Source organism: Culex pipiens, chromosome 2 (assembly GCF_016801865.2).
Source record: "Culex pipiens pallens isolate TS chromosome 2, TS_CPP_V2, whole genome shotgun sequence".
Classification (NCBI taxonomy): Eukaryota; Metazoa; Arthropoda; class Insecta; order Diptera; family Culicidae; genus Culex; species Culex pipiens.
The window spans coordinates 159,607,777-159,630,198 of NC_068938.1; the positions used below are offsets into that span (position 1 = coordinate 159,607,777).

General features: G+C 36.1%; 2 protein-coding genes across 2 annotated transcripts in view; both read right to left on the minus strand.

The window, feature by feature from the left end:
- The window catches only part of LOC128092976 (uncharacterized), a 29,703-nt gene that overhangs the window by 1,853 nt on the left and 5,428 nt on the right, over positions 1-22,422 (minus strand). The window lies entirely within an intron of this gene.
- LOC120432011 (kielin/chordin-like protein) lies at positions 5,730-13,291 on the minus strand. Its single transcript, XM_039597146.1, has 5 exons — positions 13,075-13,291; positions 6,980-7,073; positions 6,669-6,803; positions 6,141-6,526; positions 5,730-6,076 (listed from the first exon to the last, which is right to left on the minus strand). Exons 1-5 carry the CDS (start codon positions 13,136-13,138, stop codon positions 5,886-5,888), a joined length of 870 nt encoding a protein of 289 aa, XP_039453080.1. The 5' UTR covers positions 13,139-13,291; the 3' UTR covers positions 5,730-5,885.

The following is a 22,422-nucleotide window of genomic DNA, read 5'->3' on the forward strand; positions in this document are numbered from 1 at the left end:
GGTTCATTCCATCTGAAGCGGAACAGCATTTGAAAATTACCATCTCTGATTCTGCTCAAATTTGGCAGAGCTGTTGAGACTATCAAAACATGCAAAAATCCAGAATTTCATCCAAATCGGACCACCCCCTCCATTTTTGTACCCTCCCAAAAAATCGACTTTTTGGCGATTTTTGAGCGAAACCCCTATCTTCAAACGACGATAACTAAGAAACCACAAATCTTAGAGGGTCGGTCTTAGACTCAATTTTGAAGGAAATTGGACGTAGAATCCATTTCCGTGATCAACATTTAGATTAAAATATTTTTTCTATCTGTATTGCGCAATTGAAAACTTTAAATGGCCGTATCTCAAAACAACCCTATTTATTTTTTAAATTTGACCTCACCATCGTATTTCCCGGCCAATTTTACATAAGAATCACTTATCGACAGAAAGGAATATGTTTCGTTCCAGAGATATCGAATTTTAAAGTTTTGAGTTTTTGAGATTACCTACATTAGCTTTGTAACGACGTAGTCCCACGTGAACCGGCCGCAGGTCGAGGCGGCGCCTCGCAGGTCGCGCAAGGCGGTGCGTCGGCTGTCACTCGAGACAGCAAGACGTCATCTTCTGCACGTCGGGGAAGAAGCCAGTCTGCAAGTCATCGTCTGTGAGAAGAGGCTTTACAACGCGGGTACAGCAAACGTGGAGATTATCGACAAATTATAGTTTTTTCGAACCGAGAGAAGAATTGAAAAGTAGTGGCGGATTATCTTATATATAAATTTATTCTAACTAATTCTACCTGCTCAGGTGACTTCGGCGCCAGCGGTATCGGGGGAAAATTACCAGTAGCTGCGGGAGTCCGCATTGCAGGATACGGCTAAAAGTAGTTGTTACCCATTTCTTATTTGAAACAAGTTCTAACCAAACTATGAAATTTAGGAACCATCAGCTAGCAGTCGCAACAGTAGGCCAATCCACAAAAGAAGTCGTTGTGCACCAAATAATGTAAGCCCTCCCCCAACAATCCCAATGAATTCTCTAAAAATAAACTTAATTTACAGCTTGAAGCTGACAACAGTAAATTGTCTGCTTTCTCGATTTGGGACGCCACACGTTTCCACCTTAACAAGCTTCATTCGCCGCATCTGCTAGAAGCATTCAGAAGCGCTGATCAATAATTACTACCTGGTGTTCTGTAAGATGAATTATTTTTATAATTTTATACGATTTTGAGATAATCAATACCTTGAACAGTTTTTTTTTTAAGGAATATTTATTGGGTAAATTTTAATGCACTATTTTTCCTGATCTCAGTGTCATTGAACTATGTTAAGTAAAATTTAAACTTTTAATATTTATTTGCAAATGCTACAGAGTTTTTACAATACAATTTTCGAAAATTTATCATTTTTCTGTTATTTTCATATTTTTCCTAATTCCTTATTTCTTCCCACTTTCTCAAATTATTTCTTTTATTTCTTCTTTTATTTGAAACGAGAACAAATGTAGAGCTGGCTGTAGTAGATGAAATAATTCTCATGGGTTCTAGAGCTATTGCCATGTGCGGTAGCGAAATAGTGCCATTCAGCAAAAACCCCAAAATCTGCCTCACGGTTTGAAATATTGATCATATTAAACCGATTTTTATATTGTATTTTATCTGAATAATTGATGATTTTTTTTTTCAATTCTGGTACATTTAATTTCAAAAGCAATACCATATACTTCTGATACATGTGGACAGCAGCTGTATCGTCTTCCAAGATTTCGAAATGATTGACAAACAATAAAAAATATTATTGTTCGGACGGTGTCAAAATCAACACAACTGAATAATAACACAACTAGATAATAAATCAGATTAATCTTTGTGATTTTCTTACATTTTTCAGTTTTATACTTTCCAGAAATCCTCCTCCTTAATCATGCTTCACGAGAGTTTTATTCATGTTAATTCATAATTTTTAACACGATAATGTATCGTACACTTTTTCTTAAGTGTTACTTACAAGATCAATTACAATTTCCTGCTAGCTCTGCGGGAATTCCATTCTGCCCTGTATTGCGTGTCGTTCTTGCTCTGTCCTGTGGGCTAGCACACAAATTCACCGTATACTATTTTTTTTAAATTTAAGATTATACAGCAGTTTCCTACAGTGGTGTACATTACATTTTTGCCTAATTTGCTAATGATTATTTGGGATGAAATCTTAATTCAATAAATAATCAGGTAGCAGTTATTGAACAGCGCTTCTGAATGCTTCTAGCAGATGCGGCGAATGAAGCTAATGTAGGTAATCTCAAAAACTCAAAACTTTAAAATTCGATATCTCTGGAACGAAACATATTCCTTTCTGTCGATAAGTGATTCTTATGTAAAATTGGCCGGGGAATACGATGGTGAGGTCAAATTTAAAAAATAAATAGGGTTGTTTTGAGATACGGCCATTTAAAGTTTTCAATTGCGCAATACAGGTAGAAAAAATATTTTAATCTAAATGTTGATCACGGAAATGGATTCTACGTCCAATTTCCTTCAAAATTGAGTGTAAGACCGACCCTCTAAGAGTTGTGGTTTCTGAGTTATCGTCGTTTGAAGATAGGGGTTTCGCTCAAAATCGCCAAAAAGTCGATTTTTTGGGAGGGTACAAAAATGGAGGGGGTGGTCCGATTTGGATGAAATTCTGGATTTTTGCATGTTTTGATAGTCTCAACAGCTCTGCCAAATTTGAGCAGAATCGGAGATGGTAATTTTCAAATTTGCATTTTTTCTTGCACACTTCAGATGGAATGACCCATATATTCAAATTCACAAAAAAAAAAAAAAAGAATTGCGATGCTACTGACCAGTGCTGAAAATGTCAGGGGTCATGACGCGAAAATCGGCGACGCTGACACGAATTTTTGAGATCCATTCACTGAACCGCAAAACCGTGACATAAACAAACCCGGCGCAGTCGTGAGTGCCCTAGCTCATTGAGCAGCTGCAATGCGAGGCAGTAGTCGACCAACGCTCATTCTACGTTGCTCGCACACACATAAAGAAACAAGTTTTTACACGAAAAGTTCGTATTCATGCGTGGAAATGTAATTTTGAATATAAGTTATGGTTGTTTGAAGTGTTTTGCACAGTCTTGAACCATTCAATTGTTTAAAAATAGTCAAAATAGTGTTTAAAGAGGATGTTACGAGTCAGTCATATGACACGAATTGAGTGAGTGTAGCTCATTTTTTAACGTCTCTCATTCTCCAGCAGCTGACCGGCACGAGTCAGGCGGCAGTGGTTGAACAGACACAGTAGGCTTACAGTCCCATGCTAGTAGTGAACTGACATTTTGGTTTGCTTCATGTGTACGCTGGGTTGGAAACTTTTTGCAGGCCTGCTACTGACACCTTTTATGAGCGTTCGATATTTGTATCAGAGGTTATGGAAATTGTAAAGATTTTTTACAAAAATAAATAATAAATTATTGCTTTATACATTTACTGTAATCTTTAACCATTTTACCCATCTTCTTATGAGAGATTGTTTAAAAAAGTTTACATCATTAAATAATAAAAAATAGGTATTTGATGAAATATTCCTTTTCATTAAATAATGTTAAAAACAAAAAAAAGCAAAATTAAATAAAAATAATATTTTTGAATGATTGAGAAAATTTACTACACTTTATATTTTAACATCTGATCTGGTCTGGTGGTTGATAAGATCTCTTAAAGTTTAAATTTTGTGATTTTGTTTTCCCGGTGTCATCTAATTAACCCTAATTTTTGTAATCATTTTGATTTTCAGTATTAAAACTAAACATTTTTATCTATGTTATGTTCATTTCTATAAAAATAATAAAAGACTTAAAACCAATCCCAGCATTTGAAAATATTAAAAATAAGTGTTTTTGGCCTACTTCAAAGGTAACATTTTATTCCAAAATTTGAATATTGGATAATAATTGAAGGAAAAAATTTGTATTTTTAATCCGACTGAAACTTTTTTGGTGCCTTCGGTATGCCCAAAGAAGCCATTTTGCATCATTAGTTTGTCCATATAATTTTCCATACAAATTTGTCAGCTGTCCATACAAAAACGATGTATGAAAATTCAAAAATTTGTATCTTTCGAAGGAATTTTTTGATCGATTTGGTGTCTTCGGCAAAGTTGTAGGTATTGATATGGACTACACTGGAAAAAAATTATACACGGTAAAAAAAATTTGGTGATTTTTTATTTAACTTTTTGTCACAAAAACTTGATTTGCAAAAAAACACTGTTTTTAAATTATTTTATTTGTTTTAGAGGACATAAAATGCCAACTTTTCAGAAATTTCCAGGTTGTGCAAAAAATCTTTGACCGAGTTATGAATTTTTGAATCAATACTGATTTTTTCAAAAAATCGAAATATTGATCGCAAAAATTTTTCAACTTCATTTTTCGATGTAAAATCAAATTTACAATCAAAAAGTACTTTAGTGAAATTTTGATAAAGTGCACCGTTTTCAAGTTAAAGCCATGTTTAGGTAACTTTTTTGAAAATAGTAGCAGAAATTCATTTTTTTAACTAGTGCCCATGTATGCCCACTTCTGAAAAAAAATATTTTTGTAGAGCTGAGAAAATTCTCTATATTTTGCTTTTTTGAATTTTGTTGATAGGACCCTTAGTTGCTGAGGTATTGTCATGCAAAGATTTATAAACAGGAAAATTGATGTTTTCTAAGTCTCACCCAAACAACCCATCATTTTTTAATGTCGATATCTCAGCAACTAATGGTCCGATTTACAATGTTAAAATATAAAACATACGTGAAATTTTCCGATCTTTTCGAAAACAATATTTTTTTTAAATCAAGACTAACATTTCAAAAGGTCCAAATATTCAAAATTAAAAAAATCGTGATTCAATTATCCGAAGTGAATTTTGTCCGAGGCCTTCGGATAATCGAGTCTGGACTGTATAGTCATTTTCTGTTGCAAATTTGTGTTGCATCTTAAAATGTTTTTTGAAGTTATTATTGATAGTACTTCAGATGTTTGTAAAAATCATCGTATTTTTATCTCCGGTACCAAATTTTGCATAATCCTAAACTCGAAGATTTTTTTTAATCCACTTAAACAAATTTAAAAAAAAAACTAAGAATAAATATTACGTATTTTGGGGATTCAACTTTTAGTGATAAAATGTCAAATGAAATTTTATTTTCCGTGTACCTACTTATTTTTTATCTGAGAAGTCTTAATCATACCACTGACCAACAAAAAATGACAAAAATGACTTCGCAGGCTCAACTCGAGGGGAAGCATGAAGTTTGGGGTCCCCAAAAACACGTACACTTTGATTTTTTCAAAAATATTTAGATAGGGCCGAATGGTTTTTCTCCAAAGTTTGTAACAAAATACATATTTGCGTAGATAACGTAACGTAGATAATTACTCCACAGTGAAATTACGTTGTAGGAAAACTAAACCAAAACAAGATAAATGCATATAAAAAAACTGAAAAGAAAAAGTTGCTCAAAATCACCTCCGGAATAAATAAAAATTATTGAAAAAATAATTGGTAGTAGTAGAGGGTAGTAGATGATAACGGTTGAAGAATAATTCTGGCGTGTCTTTCGAATATAAAAACAATGGAGAAAAAAACATTAAACAAAAAAATATCTTTTAAAAACATAAAAAATAAATTAAATTTAAATTAATTACATTGAGCAAAATCGGATTAACGAAAACAGTTAAAATAAAACTTGATTTGAATGTTCAAAAAATGCATGCAGTTTATTGATCTTTTTGATTTCTTACTCAACTACAATGTATACAATAAATAAGTGAAATAATTTTGTACGTTTTGCTGTAGATTTAAGCACCAACGGGATAACTCAAACGAATACTGAACTCCAACCAGAGTTAACATTCCCTGCTCTGGATGCAATGCGGCATCGGCGGGACAGTGCACTTGCACGAGACACACTTGTCTTCCGAGGAAATCGAATCTCCCACACCCATGGTCAACTTTCCAAACTTGCACTGCATCTTGGGATCGGTGACTTCTTCGGCTCCACGACGACCTTCGACGATGACGGTGTCCTTGTCCTCCGCTGTAAAAGTAAGATTTTCATTGAGTTAAGACAATCTTCGATCATGCTTTTTGGTTTCACTTACGACATCTCCACGAAATCGGACAGCATCGGTCGTTTCCAAAGTACACCGGAATGCATCCACGGGCCAGTCGTTCCGAGCTGCGCAGTTCGATTCCACAGTTGACTTCCTGGCAGTGCGGATTGCCCACCACCGTGCTGTTGTCGAAACCCTTCTGGCAGTGGCAGCTGTAGCACGATTCCTCCGTCGGATACATCTTCTGACCTTCCCGGTACAGTTCACCTTCGAAGTAGCACTCGGCCAACTGTTCGATCTTGTCCTCCCCGCAAACTGGCGCACCCGAGGAACAGCACTGGCCCTTTTCGTACTGGTAGATGCAGTCCTCCTTCGGGCCAAAGAACTCCGGACAGTCGATCGAGGCACAGGTGAAGGATGCTGGCGAAGTTTTGCTGAGGAAGACATTGAGATTTCACGATAAATTAGATTAGATAAATTACAGTCATTTTTAAATACAGATTTTACTGTGTATTTAACATTCTAAGAAAGAATTATGGAAGGAGTCTTATATTTTAATTATTTCCAATCACTCACTTATTGCAACGGCATGCCGGGCTACAGCTGACCAGCTCCTGGTCGGTTTTCGACAGACCGGTTCCGGGCTCGTAAATGTTTCCATTGAAGTAGCACTTTTGGCCGTCACGATCCGTTAGCTCCGGACACTCGTACCTGGAAACGTGCGTGAGCAAACTCAATTAAAACCTGTTTTGTTCCGGGGCGTCATTCATTCAGCAAAAAAAAAGGCAGCTGCGACGTATGATTTACGTTAATGGTGCGGGGGTGTGTAAACGTGATGTATTGTTTGTAATCTGTAGTATGGCGTAAATGGGGTTCAAAATACTCACCGATTTGGGCAACGGTGTCCTTCGTCTTTGATGGGTTTGCAGCCAAGCTCTGTGTAGTGCTTTGGTGGGGCAGGGCAGGGCTCTTCCGTTTCAGCTGAGGATAATAAAATGTCAAAATCATTGTCTTTTAGAAGCAATTTGTAATACAACGGTAATTTATACAATTTATACAAAATATGTACAACATTAAATGTTACTAAATTCAGATGTTAGATAATTCTTTACCAAACTCAATTAATATGTGGGCAGTCTCCAGCAATCAACATTGAACGACAAAAGGAAAGATTCAATAATTGGTATATAATTTTTTTTTTTTTAATTTTATCTCAAATATTGAAACCAAAAGGTTTATTTGTTATTTCGAAAGTAATCTGTTCAGCTATTAAACTTTGATCCTGTAATAAATTTTCATTAATTGAAGGTAGACGACGTAAAGTAGACGTGTTTTTTTTCTATTTTTTCTGATTTATTTTACTGTGGTAGAAATTTAAATGTAATTCTTTGATTGCGTACCGAGCCACGTAGCCTAGTGGTAGCGCTTCCGCCTCGTAAGCTGTAGATCGGGGTTTAAATCCCGGCTCGGACCAACACAACTGGTGATCTTTTCCCTTCTGGATTCGATTGCTTAGTAAAGGAAAGGTAGTGTATCGTCACAAACTGGACCTTATCAAGACACCTTTTTTTCTGTTTGAGTATTAAGACACTGAATCCTGATTACAAGGACTATTGTATCGTGTTACCCATTTTTACTGTTATTAAGCATTTCCAGATCTATAACACAGTTCCTATTGAGAGGAAAAGTGCTGTTCCATCCAGATGCTGTAAACTCCATTCCTTGTGCCTTGTGCGCTATGTATCGCTAGAACCGCGGTGACAATTTTTTCGTGTCATTTTTCAAGCTCTTCCCAGCAGCTATTATTTGCCGCGCGGGGTCTTGTAAAGACAATTGTCTTTTTGCGGCGCTACTTTTGCGGTGTTCCCTTTGCTCTGATCTGGACAATGCGACTGGACTGCAGTGCAATACCGATCGGCTGGGCATTATTTACATGCGAAGACACGAGGAAAGTATTTTGGGAAAGAGGCGCAAAGGAATATCCCAAGATCGATCACTTGCTTGAAGAGCACGTGAAGCAACCGTTTTATACTCATGCGGTTGCTGCTACCTCTGAACTTAAACCTAAGGCTGCCACCCTGAGAAGAACCCATGACATTCCGCTTATGAGGCGAAACCCGTAACCATTCGGCCACAGAAGGTTGGCATCAAGACACCTTAGGAAGACAACCTATGGAATGTTAACATCAACCTTAACATGTTAACATTAAGTTGAATAATAATCTGTCACTGAATCCGCTTTGTAAATGCCGGCCCCGATACTCTTCAAGGGTGTTCCACTCAGGAACAGGGAAAGATTTACTTTTTTACTTTGATTGCGTAGAAAAAACGGAGTAACAAAACTCTTCTCAGCAAACGAGTTTTAAAGCAAAATAATAAAAAAAATGGCTTTAGACGGAACAAAATCCTGTATTAAATTCAGAAAAAGCCTTTACCTAATAAGTTAAACTTAAAAAATAGCCTTGGAAGGTCAATTATTTGATGGTTGAATATTTCTTCTTTTTGAAATTCAAGAGATACTGATTCAAAAAAAAAGTTTTCAACCTACCAAAATTGAAAAATAAATACTGTGTAAACTCAAGAAGGAATGTGAATAATTTAAATCCGTTCAGAAAGTGAAGCAGTAATTGTGGGAACTAAAAAAAAAAACACAATAAAAATAAAGATGGTGATTATACATCAGGAAATGTTGATAGAATTTGTGTAAAAAATGTGTAATTTTACCTCAAAGACTGGGGTAATTTCACCAGTTGCTGTTGAATTTCACAATTTGATCATTTTTTAAGTATAACAATTTTTAAACGCAATCAACTTTCGATAAGTGTATTATTATATATTAATACATTCGGGTCTAGCTCATTTCCCCGAAAATCATTTCCCCTAATTGGTCGCATCCCCGAATACCACTTCCCCTAATCAGCCACATCCCCTAATGCCATTTCCCCGAATATCATTTCCCCTAATCGGTTATATCCCCGAATGCCATTTCCCCTAATCGGCCATTTCCCCGAATTCCATTTCCCCGAAGTGACACTCACGCCAATTGCCGTTTATTTAAATTAAAAATTACCCGAATTTGCATATCCCCTCATCATCATTTTCGCTAAAAGCGGTAGGGCGTCCAATTTTCCCGGGTTTTGAATTTCCCGGGAAACGGGAAAAATATTTTTGAAATCCCGGGAATTCCCGGGATCCCGGGAAATTTTTGAAGCAGTCGTAAAATCTATGTTTTCATAGTATTTGATATGTTCAAGCTTAAAATCATAGAATTAGCTCAATTAAAATAATTGGTGACAATCTACACTTCAATCTAGACAGTTTTTAAATAACTTAAAAGATATTAAAAATGTTTGCTGTGGTTTGGATAAAATAAAACCACAAATTTCAATTTCAATGTGATTCAAATTAAATAAGTGTTTTTTAAATATATTCCTTTAATATATTTTTTTTTATATGTCATATTGCCATAACTAGAAAAGCTTCAAAAAATTCTTTGAAAATGTCAAATAAAAACGAGAATTGACAACAAAACCAGAGTTTTTTTTTTTAAGTTGTCCTACAAGCTATTGTCTTTCATATGTTTATAGGAGCTTTAAAAAAAACTCTGGAAATAAAATGATACCAGTCAATGTAAAATTTCAGATAAGTTTTGAATGTCTTATTTTTTATAAAACATATTTAACTAATTATCTTTAAGTTACTACCGCCAACTGGGGAAAATCAGGACTACAGGCTGAAAAGAGATTTTAGAGCAATAAATTTGGAAATCAGTGAAATAATTGTTTTGTTCTGTTCCTGTTTTAACCGAAGTTATTCAAAACACGATGCAATAAATTTACTTAAATAGCTGTCTTAATTTGTTACATTTGTCGTGATTTGCCCCAGATTCTGGTGTTTGATGAAAAATGATTTAAGATGATTTTTTTTCAAATTTAAAATCCTAAATTGATTGCGCTAGGCATTTTGCGGATAAGTGAAATAAAAAATTAAACAATTTTCTCTAATAAGACAAATTAAGGCTGAATATCTCGAACACAAATTTTAATGCTTTAAAATTCATATCGAATGTTCATCTACTTCTATAACCAAAACTGAATTTCCAGACTAAAATTTGATTTTTTTTTTTCAATTTCGGGAATTCCCGGGACAAATTATGAAAATTCCCGGGATTCGGGAACTCCCGGTTTTGGAAAAATTCCGGGATTTTTGTCCCGGGAATTTTCGGGATGGACGCACTAGGTGTATGCACTTCGGAAGGAATCGGTGAAGAAAAATTTCAAATGGGCAGCAGCGGCAGCAGAAGCAAGCCAGAGAGGGTGAAGAAAAGCCCCAAGAAATCGCTCCCTATCCTTTGTTCTACTGTTCGTAAAGCTGTTTCTTGACCCCTTTTCTTCCGATCTGCGTACTAGCCTAAAGCCTTTTTCCATGACTAACAGTTATTTTCTTTCTCAATTTTACCGAACAAACAGCTTTTTCGGGTATGCTGTTGATTAAATGTTGTAAATTGGGTAGTAAAGCCCTTTGTCAATTTTTATGAACAACGGTAAGAAACACGATTAAAAACCATGTTTGATAACTTTTTTTCATTTTTATGCAAAAAAAAAAGTTATTGACAAGACAACATTTTTTCGATGGATCAACTATGGTCCCCCTAGAATGAGCTGTCAAATAGGAGCTTTTCCGCCAAGAAGGGCCGTGAAGTGAATTTTTAGAAATTGAATTAAAAATCCATTTTAAATCCTTTGCGGTCGTTTAAAGGGTCATACTTAGTAAAGCTTATTTTTCTTGTGAACAATAATATCACAAATTTAAGCTTAATTTTAGGACCCAAATACTAGATTTTTTGTTGTTCAAATAACATTTGTATTCAACCGCATGATTAGATGTCGTTTTTGAGAAATTTGCAAGGAAATTTGTCTTTTTTCGAATTTTATTCAAGAACGCAAAAATCGAACAAATAGGTACATAAGGCTGGTACAAATTTTATTTGAAGTTTTTGTTGATTATACGTTTCGCCAAATCCCAAACCAGCAATGTGAATAAAATGATCAGTGTGCACGGGGTTCTACTGATACGGGGTACTACGAAAATCGCACGGTATGTTTTTGAATCATAAAAAATAACAAAACTTCTATTGCATTATTATTATCATGTCTATAAGAAAAAAGTATTTGTTTTGAGAATAATAAAAAAAGTCTGTAACAATATTCATTGTATTTGAATGAATAGTACCAAACCTTTCAACACCCCTTCCCCCCTAAAATGTTACGTCTGTTCTGAGTGAAGCCAAAAAGAAAGTTGATCATTCAAGGCCAATACAAACCTTTCAAGAAAGATATGTAGTTTGATGTGATAAAAATTGCCATCAATTTTTTCTTATAAAATGCTATTTCCGCTTGACCGCGTTCGGGGAAATGGTGTTCAGGGAAATGACTATTCAGGGATATGACTAATCGGGTAAGTGGCATTCGGGATTGTGGCCCATTCGGGGAAATGGCATTCGGGGATGTGGATGATTCGGGTAAATGGAATTCGGGGAAATGACTATTAGGGGAAGTGTCTTTTCGGGGAAGTGGCATTCGGGGAAATGTCCCTTCGGTAATATGGGTTTCGGGGAAATGTCATAGATTCAATACATTCTACTAAAAAATAAAGAAGATTTAAAAAATTATGTTTTTGTTTAAACTTGTAATTTGAATTTTATTTTATTTTTGAAAAGTCCAAGTTTTGTTTTCATTCAGTAACAATTTCCTGTTAGTTTAAACTTTACATCAGAGCAAAATAACTAAAAAAATAATTGAATGATGATCAAGCAAGGGCAAAAAACAACAGACGGTGCTTATAATAAGGCTGCATAAAATAATATTTTAAAATGATCCCAGAATAAAGTCATGAGTTCAATGTTTTCAAATATTTTTTATTAGATGGACAAGAAATAACAATAAAAATTTATCTAGGATTAGGTTTTACTAGCTGAGTTATAAGTTAATAAGTTTTGTTTAGTTATCCCTCAATTAAGATTTCAAGCAAAATTATATATTCAATAAGCCTAAAGATTCTAGTTTCCCTTGGCTTGGGAAACAAATCTGAGAATATAATTATTATTTTTTTTCAATTTAACCATTCCACGTCAAACAGGAAGGATCGAAATGCTCCGATTTGGCTCAAATTTGGCATGAAAGTTGCTTAGTCAAAGAAATTAGACCCGTACTAAAATTGCGTTTTTCTTGGATTTTTGCAAAAACCACATTTTTTAAAAACATCAAATCTCCGGAACATCTAAACAAATTCTAGAGCGATACGTTTCAAAAGAAAGATTACTATTTAGGCTCTTAAGAAAAAAATACGCTCCGAAAAAATAACCTGAATATTTAAAGAGGTATCGGGACCATAGAGCTCATGTCTGAAAATATTTTGTAATAATTCACATAACATATCCAAAAATTGCGAATATCCATTAACAGGCTTCTGAGGTATGATTTTTTAAAATATAAAAACTGATGTTTTCGACGCGCCATACGCAAAAACGAAAAAATGATAAAAGAGGGTAAAAATCAACTTTTATCACAAAATCTGCGCTAACTTCAGAATTCGAACGATGACCTATACATTGTTGGGTACTGAAAGTTGCGTATTTCTTTTTCAAATTTTTTAGTACTTGCAAACATAAGGTTGCATTTATTAACTTTTACACAATCAGAAATCACAAATCACTTTTTAGGTCCAATGATTTCGAGTGCTTCACGTAAAATGACCCATATCTCTTCTTATGTCCAATTGATATCACTTTTTCACTTAATCTTCTTCTTAAAGTCACAACATTAAATCCAACAAATCTAGAACACATACAGTTTAAAATATTACAGGCACTTTATAATATCATTATCCCAATTGACTTTGGGATTTCCCCTAACTGAGTCAAACTGTAACAAATGCACCCAATCGTAACACGTAACGCATCGTAATGAGCGAATAAAATTACCGTTGCAAAGTGCAACTAATGAGCAGCACAGCAGAACCGCAACGACGACGACCTTCTCCATCATAATGGCGCGAGATTCTCCGGAACGGAACCGGTGAACTGATCTCAACAATGAATGAAACTCGACTGAACCGTAAAAATGGCAATCGTTCGACTGTCGCACAACGCACTGTTCAGGTGTGAACACTGGGGCTTCGCGGACAAACCGGTATTCGAACTGACTAAATTCGCTGATAAACACTGGCGTTTTATATATGTTTTGTCGTCGCCGTCGGTGAGAGCGCGGGGGAGGTGTGTTGGGTGATGACGACAGAACACGCCAATCACGTCACCTTCGGAACGGGGTAACCTTTAAAGAAGTAATTTGGAAATTTTGTACCAATTCCCACGAGGATAAAAGGTATTTTAAGAAAGATTGTAATGCAAGAAAAAATCCTTATAAAGCATTTAGAAAAATATTGTTTTATTTACTGTTTAAAACTGGCTGGCTAAGGGATAGCATCCGAAGTAAAGAGATTTTTGCATGCTTTTATGCGTTTTGTTTCGCCATTTCCGCGCGTTTTTTAAACCGCGGTAAAAGAGGAAAAGGGCTTTCAGACTAAAATATGATAACAATTCGATAAATCGTGTCGTAAATGGGCTATACATGCTGATAGTCTTGATCAAAATAATTCTTTATTTAGACTTATGCGATTTTTTTAAATGAAAAGCTATTGTAAAAATAATAAGCCATTTTTATCTACAAAAGATTAAAAAAATCATTGAAACCTTAAACTTATATTTTTTGAAAACGGCAGCAACAACCATCCACTTTACCGAGTGGTCTCTATCGCAAGTTTCTGCTCGAATCTACACACTAAATCAGGAATTCGTTACTCGGTAATTTTTTTACTGAGATTGCTCAGTAAAAGTCATATTTTACTGAGCTATCAGTAGTTTTTGTCAAAATTACCATGCTACAGTAAAATAATTACTGAAGTTCAGCATAAATTACCAAACTACGGTATTTCATTCTGCTGATTAACTCAGTAAACTCATGTGCAGGCCTGCAAACTGTTTCCAACCCAGCGTACACATGAAGCAAACCAAAATGTCAGTTCACCGCTAGCATGTGACTGTAAGCCTACTGTGTCCGTTCAAACACTGCCGCCTGACTCGTGCCGGTCGGCTGCTGGAGAATGAGAGACATGAAAAAATGAGCTACACTCACTCAATTCGTGTCGTATGACTGACTCGTAAAATCCTCTCTAAACACTATTTTGACTATTTTTAAACTATTGAATGGTTCTAGACTGTGCAAAACACTTAAAACAACCATAACTTATGTTCAAAATTACATTTCCACGCATAAATACCAACTTTTTGTGTAAAAACTTGTTTCTTTATGTGTGTGCGTGCAACGTCGAATGAGCGTTGGTCGACTACTGCCTCGCATTGCAGCTGCTCAGTGAGCTTGGGCACTCACGACTGAGTCGGGTTTGTTTATGTCACGGTTTTGCGGTTCAGTGAATGGATCTGAAAAAATCGTGTATGCGTCGCCGATTTTCGCGTCAGGACCCCTGACATTTTCAGCTCTGCTCATGTGTTCGGTTATTTTTAACAGCTCGGTAATTGAAGTACTGATTGCTCGGTAAATTTTGGTGAATTTTACTGGGAACTCAGTAAATATTACTGAGCTCTACTGTTGAAACTTAGCTGTCATTTAATGTGTTTTGCTGACGCTTAGAAAACGGTTAAAAATGATCGGTGTGATGAAAATTTGTTTAAATAGTTATAAAAACAACACATTTATGAAGAACTTTGGCTATTATTATAGAGGTAAGGTTATTTTCATTTAAAAACAAATGGATGTTTTGATTAAATATAAACTTTCTTTCAGGCAAGATAAAATGCAGAGATATTTTTCAGACGATATGATTTTGTTAAAAAGTAATGTTTATTAAGAACTTGGTTCCGGACTAACTTCAAAACTATTATTTTGGATCTCGGAAACATGCGTGCTTTTAAATTTGTGGAATATACGTTAATTTTATTGTAAATAAATGTTTTTTTGTTATTCTAACCTTCAAAATCAATATGAACAAAAAGGGGAAAAGGCATTACTGTAAGCTCGGTAATTGTTCCGAAATTAAACTGAGCGCCCGTTAAAATTTTACCGAGCTCCTCGGTACAGATTAACCGGAGCTGTCAAAATCAAGTTTACTGAGCACTCAGTAAATCTAATTTTTACCGGGCTGGCTACCGAGCGCTCGGCTGTTGAGATTTCGGTAAAAATTTTACCGAGTACGGTAAAAAAATCTAAGTGTGTACGAGTCCAAAGGCTTGAATGAGGAGAGCACCTTACCCTCTTGTTTACTCCAGAGCAATTTCAGCTCAAATCAGGAATTTTTCTGGTACTTTTGTACCCGACCCTCTCCGATTTCAATAAAACTTTGTAGACATGTTATCCTAGGCCTATATAAGCGATTTTTGTGTATATGGAGCCAATTGTACTCGAAAATGACATTTGAGATGGGCGTAAGTTATTTAAATATTTTTGTATTTTGTAATTTAAAATATACTGTAACTCAAAGCCGTTGCATCGTATCAAAAAGTGGTCAAAGACAAACTTGTAGGAAATAGGACGGGCTTTCTGAAAAAAAATACACTGAAAGAAAAATACACGCCACTTCCATTAGATTTTTCCATTTTTATGTAAAAATAAATAAATTTAAAGGTGATGTCACGATTCTTTTCGTTCAAAATTTTTGAGGAAATAGCCTAAAATGTTACAAAAAGTCTCACGAAAAATGCAGGATGGTATATCTCTCCTAAAAAAATACAAAAATATTTTTTTTAAACTGTTTTTTTTTGAAAAGTGGTCTAAACGTCAAAATTTTCAAAAACTGGGAATCGATTCCCCAGTCAATTTTACATAAAAGTCTTCATATGACCATTGTCCAATGCCCAATTCTTGTAAAGATACAGCGGTTTTAAGCGGTTTTTTAACATCACCTTCAAATTTAACTTTTAAACTTAAAAATTGAAAAATCTCATGGAAGTGGCGTGTATTTTTCTTGCAGTGTATTTTTTTCAGAAAGCCCGTCCAATTTCCTACAAGTTTGTGTTAGACCACTTTTTGATACGATGCAACGGCTTTAAGTCACAGTATTTTTAAATTACAAAATACAAAAATATTTAAATAACTTACGCCCTTCTCAAATGTCATTTTCGAGTACAATTGGCTCCATATATACACAAAAATGGCTTATATAGGCCTAGGATAACATGTCTAAAAAGTTTCATTAAAATCGGAGAGGGTCGGGTACAAAATTACCAGAAAAATTCCTGATTTCGTCGTCGTCGTGCTAACTTGTCGTACGTGCATTTTGGGCCAAATTGAGTTAAGAACGCCATTTTGTGCAGCTCACAATGCCTCACCTTTTGACCTTCACAGATCCCCAAAATTCGATTTCAATCCTGAGATATTCAACAAAAACCGAAAAAACTCCGTGCATTTTTGTCACTTTACATATGAAAGTAGTTTCAATCTCGTCGTGCTATCTTGTCACTCCATGAAAATTGATGTAAGTGCGACAAAAAGCCAAAGGGATTTCAGGCCAGGAAAGTCAGGATGCGTTTGTCGCACGTACAAGCTAGACTACCGTAAACATTTGTAATTATAACTCGGGACTCCAGCAACCAACTTCAACCAAACTTCGGGACAATGCACAGAATGGTCAGCCAAACAAAACGTGTTTGTTATTGTTTACATTGCGTGCTCTAGTTTTCGTTTATTCAAGGTCAAACATTAAAACGCGTTTTTCTCGGAACGTCAAAATGGCGGGTGCGACATGATAGCACGACGACGTCGATTTGAGCTGGAATTGCTCTCCAACGAACATTCCACCACAATTACGACCTTTGGATTGTGAGTCCAACTGCCGACCAGCACCTCTACCGTAGCTGGCTTAGTTTCGTGTGTTGTTTGTACTTGTACCAAGAAGACGACTCCCACACCTGGAATGACTTAACGGCCTAACATCAACCAAGGCCAAGACCGACGTGTTACTTTCCCATCCGATGGAAGGCTGGAGCAGATGGGAATCAAACCCATGATCATACACTTACAAAGCGTAACCATTCAGCCACGCCTGTTACGACAATTCATCACGGAAATTCACAGAAGCCATTCTGCATCATTAGTTTGTCCATATAATTTTCCATACAAATTTGGCAGCTGAGTTGCGTTGGAGAATTTGAACGGTGTGCGTCGCGGTTATCACGCAGGATTTTCGTTGCCGTTTCCGTCTCTGTTGTCCCCCCGATTGTGTGTGTATTTCGATCCGGGCGGTTTCGCGTTTTCGCATTTTATTTCGTTTTATCTTTCCACAGCCGGCTGTCTAAGATTGAATCATTTATGCTAAACTCAACACCAAATAACCGGGAATAGTCTCATCCGCATACTCCGACTGATTGCCTTGAGAATGCATTATACATCACACCATTAAACGAAATTCATTGATTATTGGGTCGCATCATCATCCTCTATGTTGAATCCTGGCCATTACCCTTACCCACTAACAAAATCCCAAGTAGAAGTAGTTTTCCGACACACGCGGGGGTGTGGATATCGTATAGAACCCACCCTTGGTAGCAGCCTGGGCTAACTAACATTCCCGTCCCATTCCCTCGAGATCTACAAACTGACATGGCGGGCGCCGTTGGTGGCCAACGACTGTTCCCTATTCGCACCGGCTCTAGTTTTTATGATCGTGATGTTTTATCTTTTCAGCGCATTCATGAATGCTGTTGATAAGGGAAACATCATTTGATCGTTGAAGCGTGTGACCGGTTGTGCTGATGGGATATTATGGTCCTGTTCAGCAACGGAGAAGGACAACCATGGGTGGTTTCTCATGCTAATGCTCATGCTCATAATTTTACATACAAATTTGGCAGCTGTCCATACTAAAATGATTTGTGAAAATTCAAAAATCTGTAGCTTTTAAAGGAATTTTTTGATCGATTTGGTGTCTTTGGCAATGTTGTAGGTATGGATAAGGACAACACTGAAAAAAATGATACACGGTAAAAAAAATATTGGGTGATTTTTAATTTCACTGTTTGTCACTTGATTTGCAAAAAAATACACTATTTTTATTTTTTTAGTTTCTGATATGTTTTAGGGGACATTAAATGCCAACTTGTCAGAAATTTCCAGAATAGGCAAACAATCTTTGACCAAGTTATGATTTTTTGAATCAATAGAGGAGAGTGGGGAGACTTGATCCCCGGGGGCACTTGATCCCAAGCCTGTATCTCGTCAGCATGTGGGTTACAAAATTAGCTTTGTTCTAGAAAGCTGACGGGGTTTCTTACAAAAACTACCCTTTTTACAATCTTTCGGACTTTTGTTAAAATCGTTTTTTTAGCATAACTTTTGAAGTACTTAACTAAACTTTATAATTTTCAATAGCGACTTATGGGACCCCAAGACGGATCGAATGAGACCGAAACGGTCCAAATCGGTTCAGCCAGTGCCGAGATAATCCAGTGCAATTTTTTTTGATAAACATCCCACCACACACACATACATTTGCTCGAAATTTGATTCTGAGTCGATATGTATATATGAAGGTGGGTCTAGTAGGTCAAATTAAAATAGTAGTTTATGCAACAAGTTGCAAAAAGAGGATTTTTTTAAGCACGAGTCGTACATTTATCCAACGAGGTTCACCGAGTTGGATAAATACGAAGAGTGCTGAAAAAATCAAGTTTTGCAACGAGTTCCATACAACATTTTTTGCAATTCCGAAAAACACCCATTGAGTTAAATTTTAAGTAAAATGTTCAAGTTTTTTGTCAATAAATCGTTTAAATCAAAAAAATGTTGAAAAGTGTTACTTTTCGAAACAAGTGCTGAAAGTTCAACTTTTCAGCACCCATTTCAGTGCTGAAAAGTAGAACTTTTAAGCATTTATTTTGAAAAGTGTTGCTATTCGATTCTGTTAGTATTGGTACAGAAAAGTAGGCTATTTCGTCGTTCAAGAATGACAGGAAAAGTAAGTAGTTTCACGACGGAATTGCAAAAATTTCGTTTTTCGAGTGATTCTATAGCCTTTCCTCAGTTAGGTGAGGAAGGCAAAAAGTGCGTTTAGGCACAGACAACAGACGTTTGGGCTCGATTCTTACCTTGTGTAAATCATTGCAACGGTTTTTTAGTTGTGGCAATCCGTTTGTGGCGCTGCAGTCGCTTTGCCCTGACACATTGCCCGCTGTCAAAATATCGCTTTCCGCCTACTCTCATTTTCGTTTCGCCATAAGATTTGTCGGTTTTCAACGTTTGTTTGTTGTTCGTTTGTTCTGGATGAAAAGTTGATTTCGGCCGATTTCAGCAAAATCTCTCGCGCTTGCAGCTGCTTGACAAATGTGAGGCAACCAAAGTGGCCAATCTGGTTCCTGAACCGATTTTAGCACCGACGGATAGCCGATTGGTGTACGGCGTCGTTATGGAGAAGGTGTGCAAACGACCGACGTTCCAATCAAGATTCCCTCGGAAAATACGGTCGCCCGGTAACATTTGACGAACCACAAGTCGCACAAGGCCATCGGTTTAATCTCTACTGATCCTTACTTGACCAAATACGACACCGCTTTGGCACTGGCGGAAGAGGATGGGAAGGGGAAGGGGAACGCTTGAACTGGATATCCGGTGGGGGAAACTGACGTGCCGGGGGGAACATTCGAGATGGCGACGAGGGTTCGCCGGAAGTGTCGGCACTAGAAGATGGTGTGGTTTTCGAGGGCGTCGAAGAGGTTGGTGTCTTGGAGGTGAGGGGTGAGGTGTTCGTGGAAGCTAGTTTGTCGGTTCCGGAGATAATCTTCGGAATGCGGTCGTTCGGGGTCAAAACGTTTACGAGGTTGGCCGCGATAGTAGCTCTTGCTGACGGCGCCGATGACTTTCACACTTTGTCGTGTCATAACGTGCTGTTTCTCCATCTTCGACAGTTCCGGATTGTTTCATTTCTGGTCTGGAACCATCTTTTTTCCTCTAAGAAACGTTTGCCCATCCTCCCGATTTCCACCAGGTCTCCTTCTCCTTTTCGCTCTCCTCTTTTGGTTTTGTTGATAAACATAACCAGCAAGAATTTGACAGCCTCAAGCGCGGCCTTGGTTGCTGTGTTTAAAAAAGCATCAGGGTAGACTCTTATTTTAATATCGATAATAAAATGGAAAAAAATACATCCATATGCTCGTAAATCGCGTTGATTAATTATTTAAGTAGATTTACTACAGCATAAAAACGTAATCTTTACCTATTTACATGTTTTTTCGAAAAATTGAAATAATATATTTCTAGGTGATGCATTTTCAAACACACCTTCTCAGAAAACCATCATGGCTGCTTTAGAGAGTGGCAATAGGCTAACAGATGGCGCTAGTAGATTAGCAGGATGCAGCAGCCATGTTTTTACACAAGATTTTCAAATTATTTTGTTCTAGCCGCTACGTCTGTTGTCTGTGGTTTAGGGAGACTTGATCCCTGCATTTTTACAGTCACTGGAATTTTGAAAATGCCGGTTTAAAATATTTTTTTAAAGCACTTGGTATGATTCGAAGAGTACATCTGATGAAATACCCTTATCAGTCAAACATTGTTGAATGTTTAAGCTTTCAATTCATGTAAAAAGTTCATAATTTTGTGAGAAATTGACAAAGTTATGTGCTATCCCAAGTAACAATTTAAGTTTTAATTCACTCTGGAAGTATATTTTAAAAGTCTCTGGAAAGATTCGAGCAAAAAACCGCTTTATCCTGAAAGCAGCAATAAAGAAGAGTTAAAGCAGTGTTAAGTGTAAAATGGACCATTTTAGGAGGTTGTCAAGAGCGTATTTCAGGAGAGTTCTAGAGCCAAACAGTATTGCTGTTGATTTTTAACGTACTCTCCACATACTCTCAAGAGATCTAATAGAACTTATTCTAAAGCTAATCACATTTATTATTAATTTGAAGAACTCTTGGTAGCCGCAATAAAACATGATGTAAACTTGTTTATTCTTGATTCAGATAAATTATATTTGATCAAGAAAATATGGGTGCAAGATTTTCTTTATTAAATCCAACTATTCTTTGAATCTTTAAACGACAAATGGTTAACTTTATTCGGTGACATGAATATAATAACTATATAAATAAGTATTTGATTATCGAGCCAATCATATCGAGAAAATCCATGCCATTAAAATTTCACCAATCAATTTCTAGAGATACCTCGAAAAAATAGACACCGAATACATTATTCTGTCAGAATAACTCTCATTTTTCATAAAATTTAAGCAAACTTTTCTTGTTTAGCTGTAAACATCATCATGGCGTCCATCTAGCTCGCTGTTTTTTCATTTAAACATGGCGAAATTCGTTACATCTATTTGTTCTTGCTTAAAGCTATTAGAAAAACATCTTTTCTGGAGATGCTCTTGATCAAAAACAACGTTTCTTGAAAAGCTCTTGTTTAAGAGTAAGCAAGGAGTTCTAGACTGAAGTGAGTTTTGATATAGTTTTAACCCAGAGTAAAATGCACAATACTGCGACCGTAGCGCATGCAAGTTTTAGCCCACTGGAGGTAGATCCAAAAAACATGTCTTGGCACATTTTCGTCATTTTCGTGAATTACGAATAACGAGTTTTCGTCAAATTTGAATAAAACAAGAATGACGTTCAGTTCACCGTTTTTATTTATTTATAACAATAGAAAAGAACACTTGACACTTTTTTTCACTTGATAATTCGGAAACGCCTTCCAATGTTCATCGCCGGAAGCTCAGAAAGAAGCACAACACTTGTTTCATCACCTCACGAATCTAAATTTGACACAATTTAGTCACAAACTCACATAACAGTAACGAATGCAGTATGATCTTTTTTTAATTTAATAAAAGAGCTTTCCCGGCACTATGGAAACGTCCGATCTTCTTGCTGCTAAAATTAGACTGAGTTTGACATTTGAAAGGGCAAGACAAAAAGATTTCGAATAAAGCTTTCCCTAAACAACTTGGTTTTAATACTGATTTGGTGAAGTCAATTTGTTCTGGGAATATCTTCTTCAAGATAACTGTAAGTACATAAAAAAGAGATAAATAAAACTTTGCTCCATGTTCTTCGAGAACATTTCAAGATTTTTTCAAGATAATTCTAGAACAGTGTTTTGCTAAGCCCAAAAAGACTTGATAAAAGCTTTTATAAAAGCAAGACGCTTTTTTCAAATGTTTTATAAAAACTGATAAAACTTAGGAGCATTTGGATTGCTACTTGGGATGTTATGTTTCTTAGTTGCACTTTTTTGAACATGGGACAATTATGCGTAAA

Coding starts and splice junctions, on each gene's coding strand:
- LOC120432011 (XM_039597146.1), bottom strand. CDS start 13,138: ATGATGGAGAAGGTCGTCGTCGTTGCGGTTCTGCTGTGCTGCTCATTA. Junction 7,074..13,074: donor ATTAGTTGCACTTTGCAACG/GTAATTTTATTC, acceptor TATTATCCTCAG/CTGAAACGGAAGAGCCCTGC. Junction 6,527..6,668: donor CCGGCATGCCGTTGCAATAA/GTGAGTGATTGG, acceptor TGTCTTCCTCAG/CAAAACTTCGCCAGCATCCT.